Below are 18,466 nucleotides of genomic sequence, written 5' to 3'. Positions count from 1 at the left end.
GTAGAGGTGTAGATTATTCCGACCACACGCCATGACAAATTCTGACAATTTCTGTATCGATTTTTTGTACTTTTGTGTGTGTATTTATATTTATATTAAAAAGCAAGATAATTGCTTTTTTTTCTAAGAAAAATGACGTTTCTTCTATCTCCCATTTAACTTAAAATATTAATAATATAGCTGATTTAAATTGTTGCGTAATATTGCTTATTTAATTTCAAAAAATTACACAGTACTTTATTTTATAATAACAGAAAATTATATCGTACTACCGCTCGCCATCGAAACTGGCACGCGCACCAGTCGCGCAATATCGATTTGCCTCAATATTGTCTTCGTAGAACTGCATGTTAACGCGTACAAATGCGGAGTTGCTACACAATTCAACAAGTCAATTAACATCTATTATTGGAGTCACTTTATTGTTTGCACATAACAAGGTGTAAGAACGTGATTGAACATAATTACCGGCAAATTGTTAAGTGAAAACAATAATATTCTCATATCTCGAACCTCTTAAAGAAGATATGTATCTTATTAGTATCTTCTATACATAAGAAAAATATGGAGATATTTTCTTTATTTATCCAAATCTTATTTTGCATGAATATAGGGAGATACAAGAATATTCTGTTATTTCGATAAAGAAGATTTGGGGGGGAAGATTCCTTAGAGTATCGAATATTATGGCTTGTGCAATATCTTGCACACGATGTAAACACACTGCGGATGTGTGCTAGAATATACGGTTGTACGCTAGGTAACAGTTGAAGTGGAGACTTTTTCGTGCAACAATAACAAGCCTTGTTACTTGCGTATTAATCCATTCTTTCCGGGAAACGCCAGGCAGACGCGATGAAAAAGCAGCAAGTCTCTCCAAGAAAGGGTCTCTTTAAAATTCACCCTTTAGCTTTGCAATACACGCGATGCGCGTAATGATACAGCATTGTTGCTTCGCTCTATTTTTTTCTTTTCCACACGGTTTTACCAACTATCAATCATATTGCCTTACATAAATTCACATTACTGTAATGATTCACATATTCGTTGCGTGCAAACTACGACGTACTGCGAAAGGGGTGAGACTATTAGACTAAAAAAGTACACTATCGCAGCGCAATCGTAATCGATAACATACCAACCAACTATATCGATCCTGTCATTTTGACAATATTAAAAATACAATATAGATATATAAATTAAATATAGTATCATTCTAATAAATTATTAATCCTAGAATGTAAGATATCTATGTTATCTATGTTAATAATTTACTTATCTTTCATACAGTCGAATTATAAGTTTATGGAAATAAATTTTTCTCATCCTCTACGCGTGACTAATGAGGATAAGCGTACCCGGGGACAAGTGCATGCAGCCAAGTGCATACATGCAGGCGCACGAGTCGCCAGCTCGGCTCCACCGAGCTTGCCGGTGCATAATGCACACGCCGTCCGCTGCATCCGAGTGTAGTTCGCGTGTACATACGTGCCGAGAGACGAGCGCACAGCTCGTGGAGGAAGGATACGTCCCTGTCTACTACGTGCGCCGCTAAATATGTCCGGCTAAATAATAAATCCCCTGATTCACGTGCCCGCGCCACCGTCGTCCCGACGGTCGTGGCATAAAGATGCTTTTCGGGAACGGCCAAGTTTAAGTCTAAATCGCTTTAGTTGTCGAGCAGCTGTCTTCGAGGCGGCCGACTCCAAGTGAGATGAGAATACGATACGATATTACTTTATAAAGTTTAAATTCATATAAATCTGTATATCTAGTTTAATACACAATATGCCTGTGATCAATCGTGCTTTCGTTTGTATATCTCTCTTTTACTTGAACTCGATTTTATTGTAACTTCAACTCAATAGTATATAGAATACGTAATCGCAGAGGTGCTTTTCGGATACAGTTTATAATATAAGAAACTTGCGTCCTTAACAGGATTACGATTTTTTAAATATTTCGAGGGGGAGGGGGGAAAAACTCGCGTGATTTTCGTTGAAGAGATCAACGGCACGTACCTTTCTTTCTCTTTCTGTCGACTTCTTTTACGACAGCAGTACGCACGGTGCTCGTACGCCAAATCACGATGTTTAAAGCGTCTAAAATTCAGAAATGTCCCCGTCAAGAGAGAGATTTGCCAGTGCCGGCGAGGAGAGAAACGAGTTATAAAAGTGTATGTTTCCCTGGCGAATAGCGCGCGCCTCGTCCTCTTCGACTTCCCGTCCACTTGGAAAATCCAACGGCGTCGCGTGGCTTCGGCCGAAATTAACGATCGCCCTCTCTGTCACGTTACAAGAATAAAGCGATTGGATATTTTTCAGCCGCGTTACGCGACGCTCTTAAAACGCGCGCGAAATCGCCGAGAACATTGACCGATGTCGACGAATTGTGTTGCAAAATCGTAAAGATTCCCCGTTGTCGAGACTTTTTGGATTGATCTCTGGGTCGAAAACACGTGTCACATTATGTTAAAATGTAAAAGCTAACTTGAACCTTTTAGATTTTATTTAAGAATTCCATTAAGATGGAATCATATTAACGAAGTGGTTCCATATTTTGCAATTTCGCAACGGATTACATTTATCGCAATTTTCCCATGTTAAACGAAATACGAGGAGATAAATATATGGTAGATGAAGAAATAGGTGAAGGGTAAGAAAGATGAAAGAATCTCGAGACGTCCCGACGAAATTGACAAAATTAACGAGACGAAGCGGGGCGAGGGGAAGAAGGGCTTCCTCCGCTCGTGGACGTCTCGTCAGGTCAGAAGGGGGCGGACGGAAGGGGCTACGTCTGCTCTCGAGACTCGATATGTGACGTGTGATCTGCGCCGCGCCACACATACACACACACACACACACACACACAGAGATACACGGCTCTCACACGTCGATTTTTGCGCATACGTATACGTAGACTTTCTTCCAATACGGATTCACAGAGTCGTCCACTTACTATACGTCCACTGTGCAGCGAAGGGGTGGCTGAGAGGCGCACTGGTAGGTCTAAGGGGTGAAACGAACGGCCAAGTATATAAGGGACAGGGGTGGGGAATGAGGGAAGAGCAAGAAATAGGAGGGGAAGGGGAACGAGGCAATCGTAGAGAGAGCACGGGAGAGAAGGAAGAGAGCACGGGAAAGACTCGCATAACGATCCCGTTTAAGAATCACTCGCTTCCCTCCCCCCGTCCCCCCTCTCTCCCTCGCGTCTCGCCACTCATCCTTCCTCCGCCGCCCCCGCTTGCGACCGGGCGAGATAGCGGGCGGCCGTTCCTGGCACCTACTCCGTCCACCGACCTCCCTTTCTTCCCGCCTCACGTCGTCAGCCACCCTCGAAGGACAGCATTTGCAAAACTCCACCGTGTATAATAATTATTATTGTCCACGGCGCCCCTCACCCCTCCCTTCGTCATCCCTGGATGCCTCCCGCCCGTCTGCCCTCCCGTTCGACGGCCGCGGTGGCGTGGTCTCCCCTCCAGCCGCCGTGGACAGGGTGGTCCATGGTCCACGCCTACCCAGCATCCCCAGCTTCGAGTGACGTTCGTACACCTCCCTCTCCGCGCGCCCTCTCACCCCTGCGCCCACCCCCTCGGATCTTACGGACTCGTACCCGCGCGTTCTATGTGCTCCATCAACGAAGAAAGACCGGCGGAGGCAGCGCGAGCGAAAGGGAGAAAGAGAGAGAGAGAGAGAGAGAGAGGGAGAGAAGACAGCTAACGAGACGCTATGCCGGTATGGGGAATGCTAAATACACGTCGGTTCCCTCTCGCTCCCTTCGCTCCCTTCCTCGTAGCTTCCCTCTCGCCATCCCTCTCTCTTCATCCCCCTCCCCGTCGATTCTGCGATCACTCCATGTGTCTCGCCACATTTCTCTCTCTCTCTTTCTCCCGCACCGCGACATCCCCACCCCCGCGGTACCGGACCCCGCCGCGCGCGCGAGGGGTCCCTGCGAGATAAATTCGCCCTCTTTGCCGTTCTCTTCTCCCTCGCCGAGTCGACCCGGCGAAGGTGGCCGATGTTCGCCGAAGACTCCACTTACATTGTCACTACGAGAGCGCACACGTCGCGCGAGGCATGTCGTTCTTGTTACGCGCGTCTGTGTGGCTCTCTACCGTCTCCGTCCGTGTGCGGATGCGCGCGTGGGGGAAGCTAACGTCGATTGTATAATCGCGGCGAGAAAGAGAGAAAAAGGGATGGGGAAGATGAGCCGCAATGATATCAGGGCGAAGGATCCTCCGGCTCCTTTCTCGTGCGTTTTCTTTCGCGCGCATCCCTTTTACGTCCTTTCACCTAGCCCCACGACATCGCCGTGGCGAACTGCCGCGAGTATTCCCATACGTTGCCTTCTTACGTTTTGCGCCGGCACATTTACACTGTTTAGCGTTGAACTTAAAAACGACGTCCATCTCCATGATTTTCAGATTTTTAAACGACGAATTTATCAGTTTTAATTAACAAGCGGAAGGAAATAAAGTCATCAACGAACGTTGCTTTGCGTTCCGGAGAACGCGAGAATAATTAGCAATTTTTCGACTTCTCAATGCAAAAGCTATGACTTGTTTCGCAAGTGCGTTACACCTCAAAGGAAATATTTTAAGAGGAATTCCCGATAACTTCTCTCTTGCATTCGGCGATGGCCAATGATCTATGAAATTTTCCGAGTTTCCCCGGTCCTTTTGCTTTCTCCGATTCGAAATACATTTTTCACGTTGGCGGACATTGATTGAATGCACCTAAGGAAAGTAATATCGCGAGAATTTACCGGCTCCAAGTTTTATTCCGCATAAGATGTAGTGGAGAGGAGCGATTCTTCTCTCTCCTCCCTAACACTGTCCTACCGCTGAACTCGTAATAGTTAGTAGTTAGTTAGTAGTTTAACCGATAGTTAAAAAAATATTGATTAATTATCGCTATGACATATAACGCTAAAATCATAATTACGGGAAGATAATTATAAGGCAAGAATAAAGAAAAATTAAAACATTAATATGATACGAAACATGTATCAAATCTCACTGATCAAAAAATCAATGTTAATTCTTTACATAATTCATACATTAAGCCTCGCTAAAAATTATCGGCTGCGTGGAATACAATAACATCGATAAATACAAGTGTGCGGTTTTGTATCTTGTACTAAGCAGCGATAACGCGAGTGCATTAACGATCTCGAAAAGCAATCTCACCCGATGATATAGAGGGAATTTGAACGTATCGGAGAAACCGACGAGAGAATTGACATCGAAAAAAAGAGGAGGGAAGAGAGAGAAAGGTCAGGATGCGGCTCGTTGCTCGTTCAGAACGACGACAAACGAAGGTAAAGATGACTGGCCAGATTCCTTAAGTGTTGCCCCAATCAAGGAGAGGGAGAGAGAGGAGAGATCCCATGTCACTCGGTTCATTAATCCATTCAGGACGAACTCTGAAAAGTTCCATCCCCGCGCCGTATTACGGAATTACATTTCGTTCGCGCGCTTAATAACGTGAATACGTAATGATCGTCCGAATCGCGCGTATTCTCGAGCGTGACGAGATCCAATCGAGTTATCATCATGCTACATATACGTACACACACACACATACACGCACACCTTCTATAAGCCTTTAAAATGTATAATCCTAACACGCGATGTTCTTAACACGTAATCTATAAATATAATACCTATGTACTGCGTATTACACATTGATACGAGATCAACACTGAAAAATATATGAAACATGTGCCTTTTTTAAATATATATCTCAACTAAATTGGAAAGATAAAAAAATGTATTTCATTAAAATAAAAGATATGCTCTGGTGTTCCAAGCCAATCTCATCTCAGAATATATATTCATTTTATTTATTGCATACGATCAATACAATAGTAATTCATTTTATTTGACACATTCTTTTCAATTAATAATCTTTAATGTACCGTGCGCCGCTCGCAGATCGCAGATAATATCGTTCGCGCGCAAAAGAAAATCGCAAGCATCGCGAGCAGCGCAGAAGAGCCCGACTCCAACGGTGCCGATCTCGCTGGATCGCTCGTTCGACCAAGGATTTGCAAACAATGGCGTCGTAGCGCGCGGCCCCTTCTCTCGATGGCGGCTCGATACGCATCGCATTTACATATTATTGCTATTATTAGGTAAACGATCCTCCGCCGAGCGCCTCTTTAACACTACCCGCTCGCGCTCGCTCTCTCGCCCTCCGGGCTATTTTACGATCGTGGGGGCGGGGGGCCTCCCCCTTTCTCGCCGCGCCGCGCGTTCCGATAAAAGCCCCGAGCTTCAAGCTCTCACCCGACAGTGTGCCTGGCTCGGCGACAAAAATTGAAGCACGACCCGGGCCGCTAGAGTGGGTGGCTGGAATTGTAAATAATCGTCCTGCGGGGAGATCGTTATCGGGCGTACACGGCGCTATCCTGTCCTCGCCGCCGGCGAGCGAGGACTATCGATGTCCGTGGCGTCTCCTCCTAAATCGATTTCGCCATCCAGCCGGCTTCTCTACACGTGAGGAGACCGCGCGTCGAGAGTATTAATGAAGGGGATGTTTGTCGAGCTTAATTTTGATTCTCATCTCGGGACGCGATCGCATACAGGTTTCCCGAATATGCAATATAGAGCTGCATCATTAATTACGAACATTAAAGTGCCGATCGATCAGTATTGCTTGAAATAATTTTGAAGTACTTATGAAAATATTTACATAATTTATATGCTCTTGTTATTTTGATAATAAGAAGTTAAATTGTTGAAATTGTCAGAAATTGATGTGTGATTATATTTTTCTTCTCCCCCTCTTCTCGCCTGATAATTATAGACAGCATAAATATTCGAAAATTATATTGCATGCGCTCCAGAAAAATGAAAGAATTACAATTTGTCCTTTTACAATCTAAAAAAGATCTTTGTAACAAGCTTAACATCTCCTACAGGTTTCTAACACCGACAGCTGATGTGATCGAGATACCGGCCACCCCGTATCTCGACATATAATTGCTTCGCGTTTCTCGACGCTCCTTTTTAAGGCTCGTAACGGCATGGCCGCATAGCTAGACCGCATGACGCCGGGCCCGTATTAAAGCCGCGCTTTTACGGGTCGGGAGTCTGGCCCTTCTCCCTCCCATCCCTTCCGTCGAGTCCAAACAAGGCAAAAAGGGCCCTAGTGGTCCCCGATAAAACAGAACGCGCAGAGATAGAATCCAAGAGAGAGAGAGAGAGAGAGAGAGAGAGATAGAAGGAAGTGTTCCGAATCGTGGAGGACGAGAAAAAAAGGAAGGGGAGGGTTGTATGCGAGCGGGTACGCACATACAATGGGGCCCCCGGGGGAAGAGGAACCGGGAGAGCAAAAGCGGCGAATTAATTGTCGCTCGCGCCGCCGACGAAGCCGCTACGATCTACGGACCTGATTTGTGGACCGCGCGTATATATCACCGTGACCACACGCACACGCGTGTACGTGCATGGGGTCCCTTTTCCTCCTTCTAATACTCGCATCTCTTTCCTTCCTTTCCGCTCGGAGTCTCGCAGCGGAGGCTGCGAGGAGTTGCGAGGACGATGTGACTGCACCGAGACGGTGGTGGTGCTGGATGGCTGACAATGGAAACGAGCCCAGAAAAGGAGAGGATATGTGCACAAGGGAGAAAGATAGAAAACAAAGAGGGGAAAAAGAGAGAGAGATAGAAAAGGAGGCGAGAGGGCGGTGAGGTAGGGGAAAGAGGGACGAGGAGAGAAAACAGGAATAAGAACAGGAGCGAGAGGACCGTGCGCGACGTACACGAAGGTGAGCTCCGAGAGACGGGAGGAAGGGAGATAAAGGAGAGAGAGGGGTGACTTAAGGATCCGCAGAAAGAAGGAACAAGGTAGAGGAGCCGGACGATACTACGAACAATGCGCCAACCGGGTCCGCGGGTCTCTCCGTCTCCCCCTTTCTTCCCCTCCCCGTCTCTGTCTCTGTCTCTCCCGCGACGCTCTCGTCCCTCTTCCATCTCCTTCTTATTCTTGTTTATTATTCAATGGGGCCAGAAGGTGCTCGTTAATTGATGGCACCGGCCATAGCCGAGCGGCGCGGAAGAAGGAAAGAGGAAAGCGAAAGAGGAAAAAGAAAGGAAGGGCGGAGGGAGGCAGAATCGGAATCGGACGGAGGAGAGAAAGCGGGGTGGGAGGACCGGCCTCCGCGCGGACCACCATCGCCTTATTTATAACGCCGGGGGGGTAACCGAATTCACGATCAAAATCCCGCGTTCCGCGGCATTGATGGATCGCCGTGCGCCGCGCAACGCCGGCGACGACTCTGGTATTTTCAAATGAACCCGCCCCTTTTTCCCTCATGATGCCTCCGCACACGGAGGAGAAGTCGAGGGATAGGGGTGGAAGCGAGCCGTACCCCTCCCCCCCTGCTCCGCTCACCGGAGCTCTTACTCTCTCTCTCTCTCTCTTTCTCTCCTCTCCCTCCCCATTCATCCCGGATGACATCGACGAATTCCGCGGGGCAACCTGCTGCCGCGGAGATGCCTCGGGGATTCGATTTCTATATGCAGGTGCTCGTTCGTTCTTTGGATCGATCGATAGATAGCGAAGAACCGCAAGATCGGGACATGCTTCCCCTCCCCCTCCTGTACGTTTGTATCCGAGAAGTAAAAGATCGTAAGAATTAATGAAACACACATAAGTTTGAATAAATTTAATTCGATTTAAGTCTAGCTATATTAACAAATGGATCCACGGTGCCCGATCGGTTTTTATCTCAAAGGACGAAATTCTCTGTACGTCAAATTGAAGTAAATTTTTTTTACCCCAACGTGAACTTTTAATCTGTTACGCTGTTGGCTTTTAAATAATTATACGTATCAGTTAGAATCGCTTTTGATATACTTACGTTGATTACGACGTGATACAAAATAAGACAAATCCGATAATCTTCGATTCTCTTGTATCTTTGGAGTACACTGCTTTCCGATAAAATTGCAAGACGGAATGTAAACGGGAACACGCGGCGATTATGCGCACATAACGAGCCTAATTAAGCCCGTGCTCGAGCTCGTAAAGTTTCATGGCGAAATGAAGATGCATTATCGGCCGGTAATATGCAGTAAAAGCGCCTAATGATAACGCTGGTAGCACAGCCTTCGTCAAGCGAGCTTATATCGCATCAACTTGTACACAACTTGTACCTTAATACTCTCATCATAAGTTTGAATCTAAATATTGCGGACAGATTTAACAATTATTTCAAGCAGTCTCTTTCTAAAATTCTACGCCGTTGTTTTGGTAAAACGAGATTAGCTAGAATGTAATTTTGGAAGGCTTTAATTCCTATAAAGCAAAACACGTATCATGAGGATTACTTTACAAGTACAAAAATAATTTTAATTTGACACATACTTGAACAACAAAAAGAATGAATTAAGATTTGTAATCTATTAGTTATTGTCACACGAAATTATATATCTACTACGTATTATCCTTATTAGCTTCTTTGTTAGCTATTTACGTCTTAGGTATATAAATAGTCCTGTAAAGTACTTAAATATTATTCATATCATTACACGACGTAAAATTTTAACAGCTCACACTAAATTATCTCTGAGAGGGATGTTTTACAATAATGAAAAATTCTCATATTATCGCAGACTGCTGGGCCGCGGTTCCATGCACGTGTTCTCCAGCGAGCAATTTCAAAAGCTAATGGACGCGAGCGGCTTCACGGGTCCCTGGCATTCCTTGGTGGACCTCGGGGCAGGTGATGGCGCAACCACCGCCCACATGGCGCATCTCTTCGAGAAGGTGTACGCCACGGATATCTCACCCCCCATGAAATGGGCTCTGGCGAAGAGAAAGTTCACGTATGTAAATTTCGATCAAGTAGCAGCTCCGTCTTTATTCTTCCACGGCCGTACTTTTTTTTTAATTATACATATGAAAAAAATGTTATTAACAGCATTAGTCTAATTAGAAATAGTCTTGTTAATTCAATATCATGTTCTTGTTTTAATAAAATAAGTATTTCTTTCATTAATACTGTTATTGAATTAACAAGATTATTTCCAATTAGATCTAATGCTGTTAATACATTTTTTGTCCATGTACGACATTCTTACGAACTATACAATTTACGAATACAACGGTCCATTTGATGATTAAAATGTAACATACCGAGACCAGCTTTAAAAGCTTATCGATTCCTGTAAATATATTCTTTTTACTATTTTTAGCAAGTATCTGGAATTTATGTACAAAATGCGCGGCGTGTAACTTAATTCGCCTAAAATTAGCATATTTCTAATCAAGAAACGGGAATATTTCCGAATTCAAGCGTTATTGAAGCCGTTGTACGCGCTTATGCAAAGGCGATTCGATCTGAATATTCTGAGGAATCTTTACTGGCTGGGTGGAAATTTTTCAACTGCAAAGCTCCCTTGCGAGCGCGCGGAGTCGCATATGCGAGAACGCGAAACAGATTACATTCTTTGAATCGAATACGTGCGGCCAAAGGTGGGCGGTGGAATCTTCGCTCCTTGAACGTGCATGCATTTACATTTTCTCGTAACGGCGACACACGCTCGGTAGATTCGCGCGCGACACATTTTATCCTCATCACAGCTTAAAGCGCCGCATTCACGACATTTCCCTCGACATTTTCAATCCCCGGAGGAAATTACTTAAAATCCCAACATTTATTGTTTACGAATTATCGAGTCTTATGAATTAACAACTGTAATCAATTTGGAATCGATCTTTTCATCGCGAGAATCTTTCCCGACATCCATTTTCTTCGTGATTTTTTTCTTTTGTTTTGCGATTAAATGTATAATTGTCCTCTATTATCTACGACGAGAGTAAATACGCCGAGAAAAAGGAAGGTATCGAATTCATGCAAATCAACGTAGCGCGAATCAGATCAATAAGAGATCGGCGAGCACGGTTCGCGGTTACGCGATACGGATCCTCGATAATATAAGCGCGTGCAATTATGCGCGCCGTTCCCGAGCGAATTGAGGGGCCATCACGGGCGGTGTTATTACGGTTATCTCAAAAACGTGGGCTTCATTATAAAGTGAGATAAGATAATTGATCGGCAGGCTGGGCCGGTCCCGGTCGCGCGTTCGCGCCGGCCAGCCGGCCGTCCGGTCGCAACGCGGCGCGACGGACCGATGCATAAAGCGGCACTTGTCGACGCTCGTGTCGATACGTAATATTCTCAACACGATGCGCCACTAACAAGTTTATTGCGCCGAATTGATTGGAGTAGAAGTTTACGGTGGTTTTACACCCGGAGCGGACCGGAGCGGACGCCACTACCGGGGACGCCGCCCCGAGTTTCTCTCAACGCCGGGTCGCCACTCGAATTTTAAATGAGCGTCCGTGGGACGCGACGGACCCCGTAACTCGTTTTATAGAACTCCCGACTATCTCCGGGTATCCCCCCCCCGTCCGCTCCGCGGTAAAATTAGCCGATGTCCTGCATTTCCGAAAAACTATTTGGCCAAGGAGAAATCTCAGCTCGGCTGCCACGTGCATCTGCTACCAAACACGCGATGGACTCGCGACGTTTTGTGAAATCTCGGATTATCATCGGGAAACTTCTCGTCGATTTTTTTCATGATAGACTAGGAATCATAGAAAGCGGGCGAAAATCAGAAAACTTATAAAATTAAAATTATCAAGTTGGTGTCAATTAAAAAAGTAATTTTGAATTATCACGATTAACGCAGGGAATCTCTATTACTAAACATTCTTTATACTTCCCTCCTCTTTTTACACTTATAATTTACTATATTTCCTTTTAAAATAAAATAAAAAGAGTATATAGTGCTATGGAACGCTAGAAATATAAGAACTGCAAATATCCGAATAATCTGCATAAGATACAGAAAATCTTTTCCTGAACGTGCCTTTTAAGTTCTTCGCTCTTTCGCAGAGTACTCGACGTGGAGAGATGGCACGAGGAGGCCGGTCCTTACAACGTCATCCTCTGCTTGAACCTTCTCGATCGTTGCGACCGTCCAAACACCCTGCTGAGGCTATTGAGGACCTCGCTGGCTCCCGGCGGCAGGCTGGTCGTCGCCCTAGTACTGCCGTTCAGTCCCTACGTCGAGGTCGGCGAGAGGAATAATCACAAACCGTCGGAGTACCTACCGGTGCGAGGGAACGGGCTCGAGATTCAGATAGCCAGTCTGATCGACCGGGTCTTCGCCCCGGTGGGTCTGCGATGCCTCGCCTGGAGCAAACTGCCGTACCTGTGCGAAGGCGATCTAGGACAGTCGTACTACTTCCTGGACGACGTGGTCTTCGTGTTGGAGGCGCAGCCAGTTAGTACACGATCCTGCGAGTTGGCGGTAAACGACGATGTTTCGCTGCGAAGGAACTTTTAGGGCTCGAAACCGAGCGGGCTGTGTATAATATTTAAGGATGATTATAACGGGGGCCAGAGAGAAAGAGAGAAAGAAAGTGATACCAGGCGTGTCTTTCACACTTGTAAAAACTTTAATAATTGCTGTCATGAGTTAGAATTATGCGAGAATACAGAAGAGCAATACTGGCAAGCGACGACGAGCTTAATGTGCAGACACAGCGGTTAGCGTTTGGTGTACGAATATCAATTAGCGATCCGAGTTTAAAAAGGGAACGACGGATCGACAACGGTGCGCATTTTACAATCGTTTATCATCTTACTGTCGAATTCGGTGCGGAAACATGTACACGGTCTCTATGGTATAGATATGGCGCGAGAGTAACGAGATCCGGAAACGAAATCTGCCCTTTTTCTAACCCTTTCCTGATGTGATCGACTCCGTTCGAGAGAACGTCCCTTTAAAATCAAATCTTGCTAATTATCTAAAATAGTATAAATGGACGGTGTATACAAAGGAGAATATTAAACTATTGCACGTTATGGCGTCAGTTGCAGCAACTGCGGTAAAATCGCAAAACGAATAATGGAAAACGAATGTTTTTAGACTTTAATAATAATTTAATCTATAATATAAAGTGTATGACGACGCTATCGAAATACAGCGAATGTAAAGCAAAGAATAAAGAAACTTGCTGCAGTGCTGCAACTTTTGCTTTAAAAAAAATAAACGCACAACTCCCCGTCACATTTTGAACAATTGTGCTGTAGTATTCAAATCATCGATAAGGTAAGATTTATCTCGGACGCAGCCCCTAACGTCTATTTCAAAATTCTATTTTGGTATATTTGACCAACCCCTTTTCCCGTCAGACTCTGTTTCCGCGCTCCCTTTTCTCTATTTGGCATAAGTTGCAACGACTTAGTCATGGATATGCTTAATTGCGTTGATCACACGGACCGACCGATCGAGATACAAACATACGACGTTACGTTTGCATTTTTTGATAATAATATATAATATTATAAGAAATAAGTCCACCTAGTTATTGGAAATACACTTTGGTGTGCAACAAGTTATCGTCGAATTATGAACCATATTGCAGCAGCCTTCTTGTCAATATATATATATTATATATGTATGTCAACAAAAACGCAGTCTATAGAAGCCGGATCTACACTCGTTTAAACAGCTATAATAGCCGTGGAAAAAATAAACAAATAAAGAATCACTGTCGAGAATTATTCCCCAGACTTGTTAATTGTCATCGTATCTCCGCATGCTTCCCATTTTCGAACACAATAGGATACAGAATGAAATAAAAAAAACGACATGAAAGAGAGCAATAATTTGTCCCAAAAAAAAGAAAAGAACGAAAGAAAATAATAATTCGCATAGTCTTTCAAATCATGGATCCGACTCCTAATTGGTAATCGATCGGCACATTCGCTGCATACGTGTAGTAAATAATAACAGATACATGTATAGAAAGACATCTTCAACATACGCGCATTCATATAAAATTTTGCTATTTGATAGCCAAAACTCCGCATTCTTGCAGACACATACACACAGCCCGCAAAACAGAGCTCACGCATTCGAGTGTCGCGCGCGCGATCTTGCATTCGCGCGGTATACACGGCATTTATCGCTTACATCCAAAGACGAACGTCTTGTAACTTTACATTATCGAGAAAGAAGGAAACATTTTATCATACCGCTTATATGCGCATATAACAACCGAGTAAGGAAACGGTTTTACTCCTGCAACCGATACGATATGCCGTTTGCCCGAGGAAGTGTTCGATCGAAGCCACAAACGCAATTCCTCTAATTTGCAGTTTCCCTCGCAAGAGTAAAAACGTTTCTGCGTAATAATACTTAGTGCACGGTGAAGTCTTTGAGCGTCAGTGCAAATCACACCCCCTTAAAAGTTTCTCATAACAATTTCGTTCTTTTTCCTTTTCTACGTATATATTAAGAAATAATTTGCTTTTTTAAAAAATACCTATATGAATTGACCAATGATTTCTTTTTTTTTACGTGCACACCGCATATACTGCCCATGGAGCTTATTACAAATCTTTTAACATTTGTAACGCATGCTTGTTCAACGAACAGTACTAGAAATAACAATAATATATGTTCATCTCACCCTTAAAAATAAATAATAACGCATATATATAAATCTTTTTAAAGGAAATATGTATACATACATATATGTATGTGTAACATATAAATTGTACACATAAGTTGAACACAGTAATTATTTCGCTAATCGAATAACTCGATTCATGTTAATTCAAAGTTCTAAAGAATATATATATTTAACAAACAAGTTAAAAACAAAATAACGAGTTCAATAATCGAGAAAAGTGTCAACTCTTTCTTTATGCACCTATGCCGCGAATGTTGAAGTAGCAATCGATTAGTAGCAAAAGCTTTTGTACCAGACCAATTTAGTCTTTGCTTCTCATTTCGACTTAAGTTTTTATACGCCTACATAACAGCTTTATACATATAAAAAGCCTTATATGTTATTAATCAGGTAGTAATTATTGGAACACAAACGGCAAATTATTAAATCGGTAAATATAAATGCTATTCATATCGAATATTCATTGTTTATGTAATTGACGTAATCGTGAATTACGTAACTCAGTCGCTGGGCTTTCGGTATAATCGCGGGATTAATCGATAGATTATTTTCCGAATAAGCCCCATAGGCAGATCGAGAGCAATGACAATATGAAATCAAATTACAGCGATGAAATAAAGCTAGTAAGAATCCCTAAGATGACGCGGTGTGAATTTAGTCCTACATATAAATCTTTTTATTTCACGCTACCCACGTTTATCACAGTCCACGCATGACTCATTTTGTCTCTTAGTATTTGAAGTCCTAAACGCCAACAACTTTTTTGAGCAATCCATCGGGTTGTTTAGATACGAAACACCCAGCTAATCAATAAACATCTTGTGACTAGAACATCATAGAGCGCAAAAAGACGAAACTTGGTCTGTCGCGAGTAAAGCGAAGACGACAGTTAGTCTAGCTTACGCTGCTCGCATAATTCTTCCATCCCGCCAGCTTTTCTGTTAAGAAAACCAATAGAATGTATATAGTAGGAGAGATATATATTAGTAATAGAGTTAAAGACAGTAGTCCCAGTAAAATTACTTACAACGTTGACAGGTAAGGGGTACCGGTGTGATCTAATCGGTGTTTATCTTCGTTTTTCCAGCTCGAGACTGGTATATGTGGAGGCGGCAAGAAGCTTCTCAACGATTGTACAAGCTGTATTGTATCGACCAGTGCTGCAATTGGGAACAAGCAACGTGAAAATCTTTGTAAACTACTTTGAGAAAGAAAACTTATATAATAAAGTTTTACAGTGCAATAAATGTTTAGAGAACGAAAGGAAAAGGAGAAACGAAAAACAGTTGGTAAAATTGAGAATTACTTTTTTGCAGAGCCTCGGATTGTTTGCCGTACGGCTTGCACATTGCCGGCCGTACGCAAGCTTTCATTCTTGCCATGTTCTTCATCACTTCTGCAAAAGTACGCACAATCTTCTCTTGACCACCTGAAAGTAGATTCACGCGTTAATTTTTAAACTTAATTTTAAACGTTAAAATCGTGCATTACGCCGCGCGTATTCAGCGAGTTCTTAATCACCTTCCGAATTTGAAGACGATGACCGGGATCCCTTTTCACTTTCTAAAGGCCATGCGCCGTTGTGCAACGCCAATAGGTCCTTATTGGCGTTCCCTAATCCTTGTAAGTTCCCTAAACCGAGAGAAGTGAGATTGTCCAAGTTATCCAGATTGGTGCGTAAAAAGTCCGTCAACTTGTGATCGGAGATTGGTATATTAGGTATTAGAGATTCGTAATGCTGCTTGCCGGATGGCACTTTCTTCTCTTGCGATACAGGCCGATGCGGAATATTTAATGACGGACGGCTTGGAGGACGTTGAAGATTCATTTGGTTGCCAGCACCCCTCATCTCCGATAAATCCGCCGCGGATCCTCCTCCCATGTGTGTATTCGGATTAGCGCTGCTTAGGCTCTACAGAGATAAACATCAGACATAACAAAATGTTACGAAACTCAACTTATGTAATAGCAAGCGACAAGTAGGAGATATCGTATAAAAAGTTTGCTCACTGCCTGGAAATCTGTACTATGTGGAAAACCGCTACGCAGAAGGGACGCGGTTGCTTCGTTATCCTGTATGTAAGTCGGTGCCATGTGGCCCATCTTCTGAGTGAGCTCCAGCTGATTTTTGTAATAGCGACAAGCTGGATTCGGACAGTTTTGCACGACTTCTATAATAAATTCCTTCTCCATCCCGAAGCACTCTCTCCCAATGGTGTAAGATTCCATGACTGCTCTGACCGTACCCTCCAAGCCCAGATGTAAGCCGTGCGGCCCATTCATGTGTTTCAACATTACGGCGTTGGCGAAGTGTTCGTAGGGTAGTATTATCTTGCCGTTCTCTCTAAGGACTAATCTTCCCTGCGAATCCAGTGCGACTCGAGATGCCATCATCCTGTGAACATATCAAACACAGTGAATATTTTGCAACAAACGCAAAGAAGCTGTGTTTAACTGGTAAAAAACAACGTTTATCCTCACTGTAAATAAGCGGCGCTCGGCATCATGGAGGCATCCTTGAATTCCGAGAAGCACTGCAGGAGCTCGATACTGGGATTCCATCCTTTATTTTGCAGATACGCTTGTAACAACATGTACATCTTCTCCGTGACGTATCCGGCGTTGCTCGGTGTCGCGGAATAACCCGATCCTCCACCCGGCGGACCCATTTCAGTTTGCATACCTTTGGCAACAATGTTCTTCATAGTTTCCGCCAGGTCCATTCTGCATACATACAATCGGACACATGAATCTTTTAACACAATGAAATTGCGAGTAAAATCTCTTTACACACAAAGATCTATTCGATACACAATCTTTATCAGATACATCAGGTGCAAAAGGATTAATCGTCAATTATTTATACAACATATACACGGAGGAGGAAAAAAACGCACAAATAGACGCCGATAGTGCCAGCGATCGATACGCGTCGCGACAATTTCGTTCATCCATTATCGCGCGCGACTCCGCGGCTCCGGGAAGAGTCGCCGTCGAACTCCGGCCGGTCGAGAACGTCGGCGAGCGTGATCGAGAGCGCGCGGACTTCCGCCGCGCACCGAGCACGCCTCATCGCAGCATCGCACGGTGATCACCGATGACCGAAGCCTGCTCGGGCCTCGGGCCGCTCGGGCGAGCCGCGTCCGTCGGCACCGTCGGCGGATCGCTCGTCGTCGGACTCGTCCCCGAGCGACGCCGAGCCGAGCGCGCTCGCGGCTCGAGGGGCACGGCCATTGTTATCGCCGAGCGGGCCGGCGAGAGAACCGATAAAAAAGTGCCCCGGCCGCTGCCGCCGACGCCGCCGCGTGCGATCGAGCGAGCGAGCAAGCGGAGCGGGCGAGCCACCGCCCCCCTTTCCGTCACGCGCAGGGGGGACGTGCCGCCGTACAACGCGGAACGTACATTACTCTCCGGTACGTGCACTCACCCCGTGCCGCGGCCGTCGCTGCACCACCTCCACTCGCGGCGTAGCCGGGTAGCCCCAGGAGCCCGTCCGTTGCCGTCAGTCGCCGCTCCTCGGCATCGCCTAATTAATTAAACCCCCGGATCACATTTGCAAATAACATAAATCGCGATAATTATTTCCGCGAGGGCTCACTTGCACGGTCCGCCGCCAGGGGCGCACCGCGCTCTACGCTCTACGCGCTTTTCGGCCGCGCGTATAAATGTGTGCGTACGCGTGGGTGTGCGTGTGCGTGTGTACGCCGCCGGCGCACCGCGCTCTACGCTCTACACTCTACGCGCTTTTCGGCCGCGCGTATACATGTGTGCGTACGCGCGGACGTGTGTGTACACACGGGCGGCCCGGCTGCGCTTACGCGACGCCACTTTGCGCATTTATCAATATTACTTTTTACAATTGATATATTACGCCGCCTCGCGGCACGCCGCGGCGTGCGTCGCGACGCGTCGCGTCGGGTCGCATCGCGGCACGGCGCCGAATACTCGCGCGCGATCGTTGAACCG

The 18,466-nt window shown here is 45.1% G+C and overlaps 2 protein-coding genes across 4 annotated transcripts in view; one reads left to right on the top strand and one right to left on the bottom strand.

Moving 5' to 3' along the window:
• Positions 1-13,586, top strand: part of LOC139773694 (protein-L-histidine N-pros-methyltransferase) — a 33,839-nt gene extending 20,253 nt beyond the window's left edge. The window contains exons 3-4 of the mRNA XM_071708336.1: positions 9,622-9,834; positions 11,910-13,586. Coding sequence (XP_071564437.1) covers positions 9,622-9,834; positions 11,910-12,363 — 667 coding nt within the window. The 3' untranslated portion in view covers positions 12,364-13,586. The remainder of the gene's footprint in view (positions 1-9,621; positions 9,835-11,909) is intronic.
• On the bottom strand, positions 12,453-18,243 carry LOC139773692 (uncharacterized). Of its 3 annotated transcripts, XM_071708334.1 has the most exons (8): positions 17,928-18,243; positions 16,982-17,224; positions 16,511-16,895; positions 16,247-16,412; positions 16,022-16,132; positions 15,807-15,929; positions 15,528-15,660; positions 12,453-15,438 (listed from the first exon to the last, which is right to left on the bottom strand). In XM_071708334.1, the coding sequence occupies exons 2-8, from the start codon at positions 17,221-17,223 to the stop codon at positions 15,390-15,392; spliced, it is 1,209 nt and encodes a 402-aa protein (XP_071564435.1). In that variant the 5' UTR covers position 17,224; positions 17,928-18,243; the 3' UTR covers positions 12,453-15,389. The 3 variants fall into 3 exon arrangements, with proteins under 3 accessions (XP_071564435.1, XP_071564433.1, XP_071564434.1); XM_071708332.1 differs by having other exon boundaries at positions 16,022-16,412; positions 17,928-18,241; XM_071708333.1 differs by lacking the exon at positions 17,928-18,243 and adding an exon at positions 17,398-17,819 and having other exon boundaries at positions 16,022-16,412.
• Between the last annotated feature and the right edge of the window lie 223 nt (positions 18,244-18,466).

This window comes from Temnothorax nylanderi, unplaced genomic scaffold (assembly GCF_030848795.1).
Source record: "Temnothorax nylanderi isolate EJ_2023f unplaced genomic scaffold, tnyl_v1.0 TNYL_tig0066_pilon, whole genome shotgun sequence".
Lineage (NCBI taxonomy): Eukaryota > Metazoa > Arthropoda > Insecta > Hymenoptera > Formicidae > Temnothorax > Temnothorax nylanderi.
The sequence above is the reverse complement of the archived record's forward strand: the minus strand, read 5'-3'. Positions and strand labels throughout refer to the sequence as shown.

Bases quoted from the DNA above. Each gene is read 5' to 3' on its own strand.
- LOC139773692 (XM_071708332.1), bottom strand. From the start codon at position 17,223: ATGGACCTGGCGGAAACTATGAAGAACATTGTTGCCAAAGGTATGCAA. The intron at 16,896-16,981 runs GTGAGGATAAAC...ATATGTTCACAG, and splicing joins CCGAGCGCCGCTTATTTACA to GATGATGGCATCTCGAGTCG. The intron at 15,439-15,527 runs GTAAGTAATTTT...TTTTCTTAACAG, and splicing joins ACCCCTTACCTGTCAACGTT to AAAAGCTGGCGGGATGGAAG.